Here is a 16,360-nt window from a genome sequence, read left to right on the forward strand (position 1 = left end):
TGGTCATTTGGTTGGTACACAACAAAATGGCGATTGTTGTTAGTTGTCATTAGACGCTTCAGTGGGGCCGTAAACTGTCGCAGCTCTGTTTTTTCTTTTGTAATCCTGTCTGGCTTCTGAGAAATCCCTGTGAAAAGGTTTTGGGTTCATCAACCTTTACATGACGTGGTGGTACGGTGGGACCTGAACCCAGTAAGGCCAGTCTATGATTAATAACCACCAGTAGGACCAGTCTATGATTAATAACCACCAGTAGGACCAGTCTATGATTAATAACCACCAGTAGGACCAGTCTATGATTAATAACCACCAGTAGGGCCAGTCTATGATTAATAACCACCAGTAGGGCCAGTCTATGATTAATAACCACCAGTAGGACCAGTCTATGATTAATAACCACCAGTAGGGCCAGTCTATGATTAATAACCACCAGTAGGACCAGTCTATGATTAATAACCACCAGTAGGACCAGTCTATGATTAATAACCACCAGTAGGGCCAGTCTATGATTAATAACCACCAGTAGGACCAGTCTATGATTAATAACCACCAGTAGGACCAGTCTATGATTAATAACCACCAGTAGGACCAGTCTATGATTAATAACCACCAGTAGGACCAGTCTATGATTAATAACCACCAGTAGGACCAGTCTATGATTAATAACCACCAGTAGGGCCAGTCTATGATTAATAACCACCAGTAGGACCAGTCTATGATTAATAACCACCAGTAGGGCCAGTCTATGATTAATAACCACCAGTAGGACCAGTCTATGATTAATAACCACCAGTAGGGCCAGTCTATGATTAATAACCACCAGTAGGGCCAGTCTATGATTAATAACCACCAGTAGGACCAGTCTATGATTAATAACCACCAGTAGGACCAGTCTATGATTAATAACCACCAGTAGGGCCAGTCTATGATTAATAACCACCAGTAGGGCCAGTCTATGATTAATAACCACCAGTAGGACCAGTCTATGATTAATAACCACCAGTAGGACCAGTCTATGATTAATAACCACCAGTAGGACCAGTCTATGATTAATAACCACCAGTAGGCCCAGTCTATGATTAATAACCACCAGTAGGGCCAGTCTATGATTAATAACCACCAGTAGGGCCAGTCTATGATTAATAACCACCAGTAGGACCAGTCTATGATTAATAACCACCAGTAGGGCCAGTCTATGATTAATAACCACCAGTAGGGCCAGTCTATGATTAATAACCACCAGTAGGGCCAGTATATGATTAATAACCACCAGTAGGGCCAGTATATGATTAATAACCACCAGTAGGACCAGTCTATGATTAATAACCACCAGTAGGGCCAGTCTATGATTAATAACCACCAGTAGGGCCGGCCTATGTTTAATAACCACCAGTAGGGCCAGTCTATGATTAATAACCACCAGTAGGACCAGTCTATGATTAATAACCACCAGTAGGGCCAGTATATGATTAATAACCACCAGTAGGGCCAGTCTATGTTTAATAAACACCGGTTATTACCTGCTCTTTAGGTTTGTCTCACATCATTGAGACCAGGAAGGTTTTGGACCTGAGGATCGATCTGAAGCCGTCCTACCTGCTCATCCCAAAGTCTGGTTTCTATAGCAACACGTCGGACCTCATCATCGTGGACTTTGGTAGCTTACAGGTCGGTTCAGACCTTCTCCTGCCTTCAGATCAGACCTCCTCCTCCCCTTCTCCTCCCCTCAGATCTGACTCTGATCACATATTCACTTTGATCAGATACAAGTTCTTTCATCCCGAGTGAAAGGGTCAAACTCAAGGGTCAAACTCCTGAACCTCTGCATACACAGATGTTTGTGTGTTGAACATTGTGTTTGTGTGTTTCTAGTTGAACTGTGTGTGTGTGTGTGTGTGTGTGTTTCTAGTTGAACACTGTGTGTGTTTCCAGTTGAACAGTGTGTTTGTGTGTGTGTGTGTAGTTGAATAGTGTGGAGCAGAGCGGTGCGTCTTCGCCCTCCTCCTCTCTGGAGGAAATCATGGATCGAGCCTACGAGAGATATAACGTGGAGCTACGACGAGTTCAGGTGCTCTACAGCAAATCAGGTACGCACACACACACACACACACACACACACACACACACACACACACACACACACACACACACACACACACACACACTGAAAGTCTATGTTTGATGAAATGAGTGGTGAATGATTCCAGGTGAGGGCTGGAAGTCTGCTCGGCTGCAGGGTTCGTCCGTCCAGCACATCCTCCAGCCGATGGACTTCACCGTGCAGCTGGCTAAATGTATGGTGGAGAAGGACGCCCGCATGCCCAGGTAGGACTCTCACCTGGGGACACATGTCCATCATCCCTGTGCTGACTGATCTAAAACATGTCCGAACTCTGGTCTGTCTGGGCTGCAGGTTCAAGGTGTCGGGGGAGCTGCCGCTGCTCTACATTAAGATCTCGGACCAGAAGATCCACAGCGTTCTAGATCTGGTCGACAGCATCCCGCTGCCAAACATGGGCTCCCCCCCCTCCACCCCCACAGAGAAGGTCAGTTGGTACAGTCTAACTGCAACTGTCATTCTGAGCAGTTTGTTCCAAGTTAAAGTTCAATCAGTGAGTTTAGGAGAGTAACGACGAAAAGAAGAGGGAGACGGGAAGATTAGGAGGAGTTAAGGGGAGTAAGGTGTAGTTTTAGAAACATTTAGCAGAGTTACAGGGCGAGTGATAGCCGACATATTAGAAGATTAAAGGGGAATGTTAAGGGAGTTTCAGGAGAAGTCCGAGGAGATGTTTAGAGAGGAGATATTTAGAGAGGAGTCTGAGGAGATATTTAGAGAGGAGATCTTTAGAGAGGAGTCTGAGGAGATATTTAGAGAGGAGATCTTTAGAGAGGAGTCTGAGGAGATATTTAGGGAGGAGTCTGAGGAGATATTTAGAGAGGAGATCTTTAGAGAGGAGTCTGAGGAGATATTTAGGGAGGAGTCTGAGGAGATGTTTAGAGAGGAGTCGAGGAGATATTTAGAGAGGAGACTGAGGAGATATTTAGGGAGGAGTCTGAGGAGATAGGGAGGAGTCTGAGGAGATGTTTAGAGAGGAGTCTGAGGAGATAGGGAGGAGTCTGAGGAGATGTTTAGAGAGGACTGATGAGATATTTAGGGAGGAGTCTGAGGAGATATTTAGAGAGGACTGAGGAGATATTTAGGGAGGAGTCTGAGGAGATGTTTAGAGAGGAGTCAAGGAGATATTTAGAGAGGAGTCTGAGGAGATATTTAGGGAGGAGTCTGAGGAGATAGGAGGAGTCTGAGGAGATGTTTAGAGAGGAGTCTGAGGAAATGTTTAGAGAGGAATCTGAGGAGATAGGGAGGAGTCTGAGGAGATGTTTAGGGAGGAGTCTGAGGAGATGTTTAGAGAGGACTGAGGAGATATTTAGGGAGGAGTCTGAGGAGATGTTTAGAGAGGAGTCGAGGAGATATTTAGAGAGGAGTCTGAGGAGATATTTAGAGAGGAGTCTGAGGAGATGTTTAGAGAGGAGATATTTAGAGAGGACTGAGGAGATATTTAGGGAGGAGTCTGAGGAGATATGTAGAGAGGAGTCTGAGGAGATGTTTAGAGAGGAGTCCGAGGAGATAGATGTTTAGAGAGGAGTCTGAGGAGATTTTTAGAGAGGAGTCTGAGGAGATGTTTAGAGAGGAGTCTGAGGAGATGTTTAGAGAGGAGTCTGAGGAGATGTTTAGAGAGGAGTCTGAGGAGATATATGTTTAGAGAGGAGTCTGAGGAGATGTTTAGAGAGGAGTCTGAGGAGATAATGTTTAGAGAGGAGTCTGAGGAGATAGATGTTTATTGAGGAGTCCGAGGAGATAGATGTTTAGAGAGGAGTCTGAGGAGATGTTTAGAGAGGAGTCTGAGGAGATGTTTAGAGAGGAGTATGACGAGATGTTTAGAGAGGACTATGAGGAGATGTTTAGAGAGGAGTCTGAGGAGATATTTAGGGAGGAGCCTGAGGAGATATTTAGAGAGGAGTCCGAGGAGATGTTTAGGAGTCTGAGGAGATGTTTAGAGAAGAGTCTGAGGAGATATTTAGGGAGGAGTCCGAGGAGATAGATGTTTAGAGAGGAGTCTGAGGAGATTTTTAGAGAGGAGTCTGAGGAGATGTTTAGGAGTCTGCGGAGATGTTTAGAGAGGAGTTTGAGGAGATGGATGTTTAGAGAGGAGTCTGAGGAGATGTTTAGAGAGGAGTCTGAGGAGATGTTTAGAGAGGAGTCTGAGGAGATATTTAGGGAGGAGTCTGAGGAGATAGATGTTTAGAGAGGAGTCTGAGGAGATGTTTAGAGAGGAGTTTGAGGAGATGGATGTTTAGAGAGGAGTCTGAGGAGATGTTTAGAGAGGAGTCTGAGGAGATGTTTAGAGAGGAGTCTGAGGAGATATTTAGGGAGGAGTCTGAGGAGATGTTTAGAGAGGAGTCTGAGGAGATGTTTAGAGAGGACTATGAGGAGATGTTTAGAGAGGAGTCTGATGAGAGAAGTCTGAGGAGATATTTAGGGAGGAGTCTGAGGAGATGTTTAGAGAGGAGTCTGAGGAGATGTTTAGAGAGGACTATGAGGAGATGTTTAGAGAGGAGTCTGATGAGATGTTTAGAGAGGAGTCTGAGGAGATAGATGTTTAGAGAGGAGTCTGAGGAGATATTTAGGGAGGAGTCTGAGGAGATGTATAGGGAGGTACTGAAGAGATGTTTAGGGAGGAGTCTGAGGAGATGTTTAGGGAGGAGTCTGAGGAGATGTTTAGGGAGGAGTCTGAGGAGATGTTTAGGGAGGAGTCTGAGGAGATATTTAGGGAGGAGTCAAGAAGATATTTAGGGAGAAGTCTGAGGAGATGTTTAGAGAGGAGTCTGAGGAGATATTTAGGGAGGAGTCTGAGGAGATATTTAGAGAGAAGTCTGAGGAGTTATATGATGTCTGATGTCACCATATTTGGGCTTTTTTCTGCTCCAGGTGCGATCATTTCCGGGAGCCAGACTGCGCCCCCTCAGCCTTAGCCCCGCCCCCTTCCTTGACACCATGGAAACAGGTCAGTGCTGCCGCCCGCTAGCCTCGTGAGAGCGTCCTGATCTGGCGAGCTCCAGTTTTCCACTCGCAGATCAGTCTGGCATCTTGAGGCAGAGAAAATTTGGAGCCGTTAGCCAAACGACCGGGCCAATCAGAGTTGGTTTTGAGGCGGGTTAGGTGGTGATAGACAGATGGTTTATCCAATCAGCTAACCAGTATTATCAGCCAGCGGTAGCCCTAATTCTGTTAGCCGCTCGCTAATGCTTTTTTTCTCTTGGATCCTTCTTTTGGAATATGGTCCGGGAACCTGAAATGGTGCCTTTTATTCCTAAATTCTCGTTACACAAACGGCAAATATCCTTTACCGACATGTTGCTTGCATGCTGAGCTAACGAGCTATGCTTTGCCTGCAGCAGCAGGGGCTGGCTTGTGGTTGTATTTTCATACGCTTCGTGGATCTGATTGGTTGATTTGGCCCGTCTATCACCAACATAGGTGATAGACAGATGGTTCATCCAATCAGCTAACCAGTATTCCGCCCCTTCCCAAAAGTTCTCCAACGGAAAGTTCCCAGATGGATATGCCGAGCAAATGCGAAGCAATCCATCTGGCGGAGTCAGGTTAGCCGCCCGCTGCTTGGCTGTTAAACAAGTTTAAATTATCAGTCCATATGTTTATAACTATTAAACAACTAAAATAATCATTAAATGTGTGGATTTTGTTCTGGATGAATGGATGAGAGAAAACATGAAAGCTGTCTGTAAGAGATATAATGAATTATTAATATTAATAAAGAGCTTTTCTTTCTATTCCATTTGCACCAAATAACATTTTACCAGAAAATCCCAGAATGTTCCTCACATTATAACTTTTCAAACATTCATTTCTTTATCATTTCTGGGTCATTTCTGGATCATTTCTGGATCATTTCTGGATCATTTCTGGATCATTTCTGCGTCCAACAACTCAACGATTTTCAGTGTCCGGTCCCAGAGGAGAGAAGAAACTACAACATATTCACATTTAACAAACTGATATCACACTAGTTTACCTGTTGTTCCCTAACAGTTTAACAGAAGAGTTGATAACTGTACATTATTCTGATCGTGATCACCTTTGTGTCTCAGATTCAGAAGAAGACGTCAGTGAGAAGTCTCCAGATGAGGATCAGCAGCGCTCGGCGCTCGAGGAACTCACCGACCTTCACTTCAAGTTGGAGGTCAAAGAGGTTGGTTAGTGGTCATGTGACCAGTCAGCTTTGTTACAGCCTCAAGCTTTACGTTACGTTTGTTTTTTTCAATGGTTTTCTGACTTTTCCTGCTAAAGATTTCCCACTGTGGTCAGAAAGAACAGAGGAGACACACACGCATGCACACACGCATGCACGCACGCACGCGCACAACAGACAGACAGACAGACAGACAGACAGACAGACAGACAGACAGACAGACAGACAGACAGACAGACACGCACCGCCGAGATTTTGTACCAATTGCAATGATTGGCTACAGGAGAGAAGTCAGTGAAACCACGCTGAACGCAGGAAGCATCAAACAGCTGTTACGTAGGCCACGGACAATATGTTTTCTGTGACTTCACATTCAGAGCGTGGTGTATTTCAATTGACTTAAGTTCAGATTTCTTCAAGCTCTCATCTTTATATGAATTCAGATAACATGTGTGAATGATTTTTACAAATGTGTACATTTTAACATATAAGTTCAAATTTTTTGTTCTGCAAGCTGTCACATTTTGCACCATATTTACCTTGATACAGGTGCTACTAGTGACTGTGGTGTGTTCAGGTGCTGCTGGTGACTGTGGTGTGTTCAGGTGCTGTTAATAGTGACTGTGGTGTGTTCAGGTGCTGCTGGAGCTGACCCGGCAGGCGGACCTGGAGAAGACGGTTCTGTCTCTCAGCGTCTGTCAGCTGGGAGCTGAAGGGAAGAGGCGGAGCTTCGACCTGAGCGTCGCCGCGTACCTGCGCAGAGTCACGCTCGACTACTGCGACGTCCCAGGTAACATGAACACATCTTTTAACATCTTTATATCATAAACAATGTTGGCTGGCCCCGAGTCAGACTCCACTACTGCACCATCTAGTGGACTGGACAAGCAATCGATGTTTGTGTTGAACTGCGTTTTATTGTGTTAAAATTAAGTCAGCATTAATGTGTTAATCACGATGCGATTAAGGGCCGAGCATAACGCGTTAATTTTTTTAAATTGCATTAATCGCATGCCGCCATTTATTACAGGCTACTATTTTGACCCTTTGCCGCACCGTTACTTATCATCAAGCTGCCATACTTCCTGGTAACACATCCTACTGCTGCAGGCATGATGGAGAAAGACAGCAGCAACACAATTCTGAGCTTTTTATTTTCCAAGTCAAAAGCCATATGCACATTGTGTAAAGCCGAATAAAAATATCACCAAAGCACGTCAAGCTTGAGCTACCAGCTACGAGCTCAGCATAGTCCAGTTAACGGGGCTCAGGTTGATGCTAGTGGGCTCAGGCAAAGCTCTATTTTGGAGAGTGCTACTCGCCGACCTGTTGATGAAACCAAATCCTAAAAATGACTACAGCTCTTGCGAAATGGGGGGCAACTAACTGCAGACCTGTCAGCATCGTAGAAGACTCGGGTCTTAAAGAAGTACTACAGTTGGCATGTTCTGACCCGTCCCATTCTCGTCGAGGGGGCCAGCAGCCCCACCCACACCCAGCCTGAACTCCACGGGGAAACGCTGTCTCATGAACCGGTGATCACTGGACATCAGTGAGTCATCAACATTATTTAGGAGTTACTGCACACGATATTGACTCTGGTAAGGATAGGGATTTTTAATTTTGTAGTTAGGTACTTGAAGGAATTGTGCAATAATAACAGATTCACACATTTTTCTTTTGTTTATAGTAAATAAATAATAAACAAATACAAATCTTAAAGTCACTTTATTTGCATTCATTTGTTTCCCAATCAAGATACACTGGTAAGAACTTTCTGTATGTACTTAAAAACAGCTCTGAAATGCAAAATAATAGAATTTTAATCATGTGATAAAACATGCGATTAACTGCGATTAACTATAGAAATTCGCGATTAATTGCGATTAAAAAAAATGAATCGTTTGACAGCCATAGTTAAAATGTGTTTTTGTTTTTCAGATGGGAAGAATCTGCACCTGATGAGCTGCTCGGAGCAGCAGTGCTCCGACCTGCTGAAAGTGGACTTTATCAAGGTGAGAAACACCAGAATCTCTGTGTCAGGGCTGGGTTAGTTAACCCTAACCCTAACCCAGGGCTGGGTTGGAGAACATCAGTATCTCTGAGCTGCAGGAAACTGTTAAGATGTTAGTCCAAGCTGAGGTTTAATCAAGGAGAACACCAAACCCTAAACCCTTCCGTCAGTGCACTAACCGGCAGTACACTGCGTCTGACTTGCACAGTGTGTAAATATCGAAGGGAAGTTTTGTTTCAAATTGCCGTGGTTAGCACTGCACCATGACGATCACAACATGTCAGCCCTTCTCCTTCTTATTCTTTGAATACCGTCCCGCTGTTAAGTTCAAAAGGATCTGTCAGTGGTTAGACTGTTACAGACATAACACAAGGTTTTTACAGTTGGGATCAGAAGTGTTACCTGTGTCCAATAATATCAATACTATTATTATTGTGCGTGTGCGTGTGTGTGTGTAGGCCAACCCCAGCGGACCGAGCTTCCAGACTATCTTCAACAACACGGAGCAAACTCTGAAGGTGGGTGGAGGAGATTTCTATAGTTTCCATAACTTTTAGCGCCTAAAGACATGATCATAAGTCATGGGGCGGATGCAGTGGTATGTCTCCCCAATATTTAGAAGAGGTACATTTGTCCCCCCTTAAAAAAATAACCCACCTACAAACCTACCTCGTTTGGTCTGGACTTTCGGACTTTCAAACTATTCAGTTTGATCTGAACCAAAAGTACAGGGGTCACTTCCCCTGGACCACGGTTCGGACCAATGCCTTTTATTACGGCAAAAACCAGTCAAGTTAATAACTATTACCTCCCTTTTGTCTTTGTTTAATTTCAGAAAGTTCTGGCACATCCAATCATTGATTAGATCACTGCCCTTCCTCAGTGTTTGGATCTGGTGACGTGGTTATATTTGTGTGTTTCAGGTGGCGTTTTCCTCTCTGGACTTCCTCCTTCACACCAAAGCTCTGCTGTCGACCATCAGCTACCTGAGCGGCGCCGTGCCGCCACAGCTTGCCGCCGCCAGCGACCGAGACAGCAGACGACAGGTGGAGAAGGCAGGGCCAGGCCGGACAGGTGAGTCCAGGTGAGTCTGCTCACCAGTGTCTCTGATGTTCAGTGTCTGACAGTGTCTGTTTGTCTCTCTCTGCAGTGTCTAAAGGAGCCAAAGATGGCGGCGTGTTCAGCTTCAAGATGTTCGCCGTGTTGGGCTGTTTCCATGTGGAGGTTTCTGACGACTGCTGCAGCATCGCCGACATCAGAGTCCAAGGTACAAAAACAGGTTTTCATACTAACCTAAAGGAGCAGCTTTCAGTTTCTGAGCCCCGCAGATCTGGAACAAACTCCCAGAACTCTTGAGATCTGATCCAACTGCATCTAACAATCCAACACTATCACGTAACGTTTCCCATGAAGGCCAAAGCATGTACCGCCCTACTCTGCCTCGGATTGGCTTACTCTGGTATTCCTACCCTAACCTAACCAATCTCACTCCTCATGGCCAACCCCTTGTCCTGTCCAGGGGCTCCTTTAATCTCTTTTTTAAACACTTTATACTAGACTTTAGACAAGCCTTCTCCATCTTAGGATACAGATTCTCTAACCACTTTGTTCTTTTAAATCTGTGGGGCTCATTTAAAGTCTATTAAATCTACCCGCGTTTTGTTCTTTAAAATGTATTTTCTGTTAATTTGCTGTGTTTGTTTATGCTTAAAGCACTTTGAATTGCCTTTGGGTCTAAATGTTGCTCTATAAATAAATGGCCTTGGCTTACCAACTGAACCTGGTGTGACTCCTGCAGGGATTGATGCGTCAGTGTTGGTGCAGGCCAAGGAGACGGAGGTGTTCGCTCGCCTCCGAGACATCGTGGTCACAGATGTCCACCCCAAAACCATCCACAGAAAGGTATTTTTTATATTATTTTTTTTATATTTTATATACCTTTATTTAACCTGGCAGGCCATAGAGTCAGACTGCCGGCAGTGCCCGCCCCGCCGATTAATTCAATTCAATAACATTTTATTTATAGTATCAATTCATAACAAGAGTTATCTCAGGACACTTTACAGATTACAGAATAGGTCTAGACCACACTCTGTAATTTACAAAGACCCAAGAATTCCAGTAAATTATACATGTCAAATCAGCCCAAATGAAGGCCGACAGCCCCTCAGGCGTACGATGGCACGGAACACACCGAACAGACTCGAGTCACCGACCTCGCTGTCAGACGGACGATTATCGGCTCTATGTGTCCGGACCTTTAGTCCCCAGAACCGTCTACAGAAAGGTCTATATTCTGTTAGTCTCCAGAACCATCTACAGAAAGGTCTATATTCTGTTAGTCTCCAGAACCATCTACAGAAAGGTCTTCATTCTGTTAGTCTCCAGAACCATCTACAGAAAGGTCTTCATTCTGTTAGTCTCCAGAACCATCTACAGAAAGGTCTTCATTCTGTTAGTCTCCAGAACCATCTACAGAAAGGTCTTCATTCTGTTAGTCTCCAGAACCGTCAACAGAAAGGTCTTTATTCTGTTAGTCTCCAGAACCATCTACAGAAAGGTCTTCATTCTGTTAGTCTCCAGAACCGTCTACAGAAAGGTCTTCATTCTGTTAGTCTCCAGAACCATCTACAGAAAGGTCTTTATTCTGTTAGTCTCCAGAACCATCTACAGAAAGGTCTTTATTCTGTTAGTCTCCAGAACCATCTACAGAAAGGTCTTTATTCTGTTAGTCTCCAGAACCGTCAACAGAAAGGTCTTTATTCTGTTAGTCTCCAGAACCATCTACAGAAAGGTCTTTATTCTGTTAGTCTCCAGAACCATCTACAGAAAGGTCTATATTCTGTTAGTCTCCAGAACCGTCTACAGAAAGGTCTTTATTCTGTTAGTCTCCAGAACCGTCTACAGAAAGGTCTTCTCTCTCTGTTAGTCTCCAGAACCATCTACAGAAAGGTCTATATTCTGTTAGTCTCCAGAACCGTCTACAGAAAGGTCTATATTCTGTTAGTCTCAGAACCGTCTACAGAAAGGTCTTCATTCTGTTAGTCTCCAGAACCATCTACAGAAAGGTCTTCTCTCTCTGTTAGTCTCCAGAACCATCTACAGAAAGGTCTATATTCTGTTAGTCTCCAGAACCGTCTACAGAAAGGTCTTCATTCTGTTAGTCTCCAGAACCGTCTACAGAAAGGTCTTCTCTCTCTGTTAGTCTCCAGAACCGTCTACAGAAAGGTCTTCATTCTGTTAGTCTCCAGAACCATCTACAGAAAGGTCTTCATTCTGTTAGTCTCCAGAACCATCTACAGAAAGGTCTTTATTCTGTTAGTCTCCAGAACCGTCTACAGAAAGGTCTTTATTCTGTTAGTCTCCAGAACCATCTACAGAAAGGTCTTCATTCTGTTAGTCTCCAGAACCATCTACAGAAAGGTCTTCTCTCTCTGTTAGTCTCCAGAACCATCTACAGAAAGGTCTATATTCTGTTAGTCTCCAGAACCGTCTACAGAAAGGTCTTCATTCTGTTAGTCTCCAGAACCATCTACAGAAAGGTCTTCATTCTGTTAGTCTCCAGAACCATCTACAGAAAGGTCTTCATTCTGTTAGTCTCCAGAACCATCTACAGAAAGGTCTTCATTCTGTTAGTCTCCAGAACCATCTACAGAAAGGTCTTCATTCTGTTAGTCTCCAGAACCGTCTACAGAAAGGTCTTCATTCTGTTAGTCTCCAGAACCATCTACAGAAAGGTCTATATTCTGTTAGTCTCCAGAACCATCTACAGAAAGGTCTTTATTCTGTTAGTCTCCAGAACCATCTACAGAAAGGTCTATATTCTGTTAGTCTCCAGAACCATCTACAGAAAGGTCTATATTCTGTTAGTCTCCAGAACCATCTACAGAAAGGTCTTTATTCTGTTAGTCTCCAGAACCATCTACAGAAAGGTCTTTATTCTGTTAGTCTCCAGAACCATCTACAGAAAGGTCTTTATTCTGTTAGTCTCCAGAACCATCTACAGAAAGGTCTTTATTCTGTTAGTCTCCAGAACCATCTACAGAAAGGTCTTTATTCTGTTAGTCTCCAGAACCATCTACAGAAAGGTCTATATTCTGTTAGTCTCCAGAACCATCTACAGAAAGGTCTTTATTCTGTTAGTCTCCAGAACCATCTACAGAAAGGTCTTTATTCTGTTAGTCTCCAGAACCATCTACAGAAAGGTCTTTATTCTGTTAGTCTCCAGAACCATCTACAGAAAGGTCTATATTCTGTTAGTCTCCAGAACCATCTACAGAAAGGTCTTCATTCTGTTAGTCTCCAGAACCATCTACAGAAAGGTCTTCATTCTGTTAGTCTCCAGAACCATCTACAGAAAGGTCTTTATTCTGTTAGTCTCCAGAACCATCTACAGAAAGGTCTTTATTCTGTTAGTCTCCAGAACCATCTACAGAAAGGTCTTTATTCTGTTAGTCTCCAGAACCATCTACAGAAAGGTCTTTATTCTGTTAGTCTCCAGAACCATCTACAGAAAGGTCTTCATTCTGTTAGTCTCCAGAACCATCTACAGAAAGGTCTTTATTCTGTTAGTCTCCAGAACCATCTACAGAAAGGTCTTCATTCTGTTAGTCTCCAGAACCATCTACAGAAAGGTCTATATTCTGTTAGTCTCCAGAACCATCTACAGAAAGGTCTATATTCTGTTAGTCTCCAGAACCATCTACAGAAAGGTCTATATTCTGTTAGTCTCCAGAACCATCTACAGAAAGGTCTTCATTCTGTTAGTCTCCAGAACCATCTACAGAAAGGTCTATATTCTGTTAGTCTCCAGAACCATCTACAGAAAGGTCTTTATTCTGTTAGTCTCCAGAACCATCTACAGAAAGGTCTATATTCTGTTAGTCTCCAGAACCATCTACAGAAAGGTCTTTATTCTGTTAGTCTCCAGAACCATCTACAGAAAGGTCTATATTCTGTTAGTCTCCAGAACCGTCTACAGAAAGGTCTTCATTCTGTTAGTCTCCAGAACCATCTACAGAAAGGTCTATATTCTGTTAGTCTCCAGAACCATCTACAGAAAGGTCTATATTCTGTTAGTCTCCAGAACCATCTACAGAAAGGTCTATATTCTGTTAGTCTCCAGAACCATCTACAGAAAGGTCTTTATTCTGTTAGTCTCCAGAACCATCTACAGAAAGGTCTTCATTCTGTTAGTCTCCAGAACCATCTACAGAAAGGTCTATATTCTGTTAGTCTCCAGAACCATCTACAGAAAGGTCTTCATTCTGTTAGTCTCCAGAACCATCTACAGAAAGGTCTTTATTCTGTTAGTCTCCAGAACCATCTACAGAAAGGTCTTCATTCTGTTAGTCTCCAGAACCATCTACAGAAAGGTCTTTATTCTGTTAGTCTCCAGAACCATCTACAGAAAGGTCTTCATTCTGTTAGTCTCCAGAACCATCTACAGAAAGGTCTATATTCTGTTAGTCTCCAGAACCATCTACAGAAAGGTCTTCATTCTGTTAGTCTCCAGAACCGTCTACAGAAAGGTCTTTATTCTGTTAGTCTCCAGAACCATCTACAGAAAGGTCTTCATTCTGTTAGTCTCCAGAACCGTCTACAGAAAGGTCTATATTCTGTTAGTCTCCAGAACCATCTACAGAAAGGTCTATATTCTGTTAGTCTCCAGAACCATCTACAGAAAGGTCTATATTCTGTTAGTCTCCAGAACCATCTACAGAAAGGTCTATATTCTGTTAGTCTCCAGAACCGTCTACAGAAAGGTCTTCATTCTGTTAGTCTCCAGAACCGTCTACAGAAAGGTCTTTATTCTGTTAGTCTCCAGAACCATCTACAGAAAGGTCTTCATTCTGTTAGTCTCCAGAACCGTCTACAGAAAGGTCTTCATTCTGTTAGTCTCCAGAACCATCTACAGAAAGGTCTTCATTCTGTTAGTCTCCAGAACCATCTACAGAAAGGTCTATATTCTGTTAGTCTCCAGAACCATCTACAGAAAGGTCTTTATTCTGTTAGTCTCCAGAACCGTCAACAGAAAGGTCTTTATTCTGTTAGTCTCCAGAACCGTCTACAGAAAGGTCTTTATTCTGTTAGTCTCCAGAACCGTCAACAGAAAGGTCTTTATTCTGTTAGTCTCCAGAACCGTCTACAGAAAGGTCTATATTCTGTTAGTCTCCAGAACCATCTACAGAAAGGTCTATATTCTGTTAGTCTCCAGAACCGTCTACAGAAAGGTCTTCTCTCTCTGTTAGTCTCCAGAACCATCTACAGAAAGGTCTATATTCTGTTAGTCTCCAGAACCGTCTACAGAAAGGTCTTTATTCTGTTAGTCTCCAGAACCATCTACAGAAAGGTCTTCTCTCTCTGTTAGTCTCCAGAACCATCTACAGAAAGGTCTTTATTCTGTTAGTCTCCAGAACCATCTACAGAAAGGTCTTTATTCTGTTAGTCTCCAGAACCATCTACAGAAAGGTCTATATTCTGTTAGTCTCCAGAACCATCTACAGAAAGGTCTTTATTCTGTTAGTCTCCAGAACCATCTACAGAAAGGTCTATATTCTGTTAGTCTCCAGAACCGTCTCCAGAACCGCCTACAGAAAGGTCTACAGAAAGGTCTTCTCTCTCTGTTAGTCTCCAGAACCATCTACAGAAAGGTCTTTATTCTGTTAGTCTCCAGAACCGTCAACAGAAAGGTCTTCATTCTCTGTTAGTTCTGGTTCTGGTTTTAAACTGGGTGAATACAGTTATTCTAGTGATTCAGAACTTGTGTCTCTGTTGTTTCTTTCGTACGGAGACTTTGCTAGCTCTTGTTTTATTCTTCCTCGCTGCAGGCGGTGTCCATCGTGGGCGAGGAGGTGTTCAGCTTCAAACTTTCGTTGTTTCCGGGGGCGACGCTGGGCGACGGTTACAGTGACACATCCAGGACGGACGGGAAGCTGACGCTGCGTCTGGGATGCATCCAGATCGTCTACCTGCACAAGTTCCTCATGTCACTGCTGGTCAGTAGTGATGGTGAAATGAAGCTTCGCAAACCAGTGTCTTTACTTTCTGAGCTCACTAGATGGCGCTGTCTGTTCAACAAAGGGTTTGAAAACCCACTGAATTGCCATTCCTTTAACCTTTTTCTTTGAACAGAGAGCGCCATCTAGTGAGCTCAGAAAGTAAAGACACTGGTTCGCGAAGCTTCATTTGACCATCACTACTGGTCAGATATCACACAGGGATATATGCACTTATATATCCACCCTTTGACACGTACCGTATATACTTTATATACATATCTTTACTTTATATACATATTTATACTTTATATACATATATATACTTTATATACATATACAGTAAGGCCAAAAGTTTGGACACACCTCTCATTCAATGTGTTTCTTTATTTTCATGACTATTTACATTGTAGATTCTCACTGAAGGCATCAAAACTATGAATGAACACATATGGAATTATGTACTTAACAAAAAAGTGTGAAATAACTGAAAACATGTCTTATATTTTAGATTCTTCAAAGTAGCCACCCTTTGCTTTTTTTGATAACTCTGCAAACCCTTGGTGTTCTCTCAATGAGCTTCATGAGGTAGTCACCTGAAATGGTTTTACCTTCACAGGTGTGCTTTGTCAGGGTTCATTAGTGGAAGTTTTTCCCTTATTAGTAAAAAAGCAAAGGGTGGCTACTTTGAAGAATCTAAAATATAAGACATGTTTTCAGCTTTTTCACACTTTTTTGTTAAGTACATAATTCCATATGTGTTCATTCATAGTTTTGATGCCTTCAGTGAGAATCTACAATGTAAATAGTCATGAAAATAAAAAGGAAACACATTGAATGAGAAGGTGTGTCCAAACTTTTGGCCTGTACTATATATACAGTATATATGTATTAGGGCTGTCACGATTTAGATTTTTAATCAAAAAATCGATTGAAATGAGCTTTTGATTTCAACTATCGCCTACATTGCTTACCGAAGAAAACAACAACAGACAGCTATTGTAGCTTACTGCTGGCAGCTCACTGGTCTCTGAGCTAGAGTCCACATGTTCAGCAGCTTTCGTATGGTTCTTGTTGTC

At 43.0% G+C, this 16,360-nt stretch overlaps 1 protein-coding gene across 4 annotated transcripts in view; it reads left to right on the forward strand.

Moving 5' to 3' along the window:
• Positions 1 to 16,360, forward strand: part of vps13c (vacuolar protein sorting 13 homolog C) — a 134,789-nt gene that overhangs the window by 30,098 nt on the left and 88,331 nt on the right. For all 4 annotated transcript variants that reach the window (XM_028585658.1, XM_028585684.1, XM_028585674.1 and 1 more), the window contains 13 exons: positions 1,532 to 1,668; positions 1,964 to 2,087; positions 2,208 to 2,325; positions 2,414 to 2,546; positions 4,988 to 5,063; positions 6,169 to 6,269; positions 6,906 to 7,059; positions 8,211 to 8,284; positions 8,742 to 8,801; positions 9,207 to 9,357; positions 9,434 to 9,550; positions 10,082 to 10,185; positions 15,114 to 15,281. In XM_028585658.1, the coding sequence (XP_028441459.1) occupies positions 1,532 to 1,668; positions 1,964 to 2,087; positions 2,208 to 2,325; positions 2,414 to 2,546; positions 4,988 to 5,063; positions 6,169 to 6,269; positions 6,906 to 7,059; positions 8,211 to 8,284; positions 8,742 to 8,801; positions 9,207 to 9,357; positions 9,434 to 9,550; positions 10,082 to 10,185; positions 15,114 to 15,281 (1,517 nt within the window). The remainder of the gene's footprint in view (positions 1 to 1,531; positions 1,669 to 1,963; positions 2,088 to 2,207; positions 2,326 to 2,413; positions 2,547 to 4,987; positions 5,064 to 6,168; positions 6,270 to 6,905; positions 7,060 to 8,210; positions 8,285 to 8,741; positions 8,802 to 9,206; positions 9,358 to 9,433; positions 9,551 to 10,081; positions 10,186 to 15,113; positions 15,282 to 16,360) is intronic.

The sequence above is a fragment of the Perca flavescens genome, chromosome 1 (assembly GCF_004354835.1).
Source record: "Perca flavescens isolate YP-PL-M2 chromosome 1, PFLA_1.0, whole genome shotgun sequence".
In the NCBI taxonomy this organism is placed as follows: domain Eukaryota; kingdom Metazoa; phylum Chordata; class Actinopteri; order Perciformes; family Percidae; genus Perca; species Perca flavescens.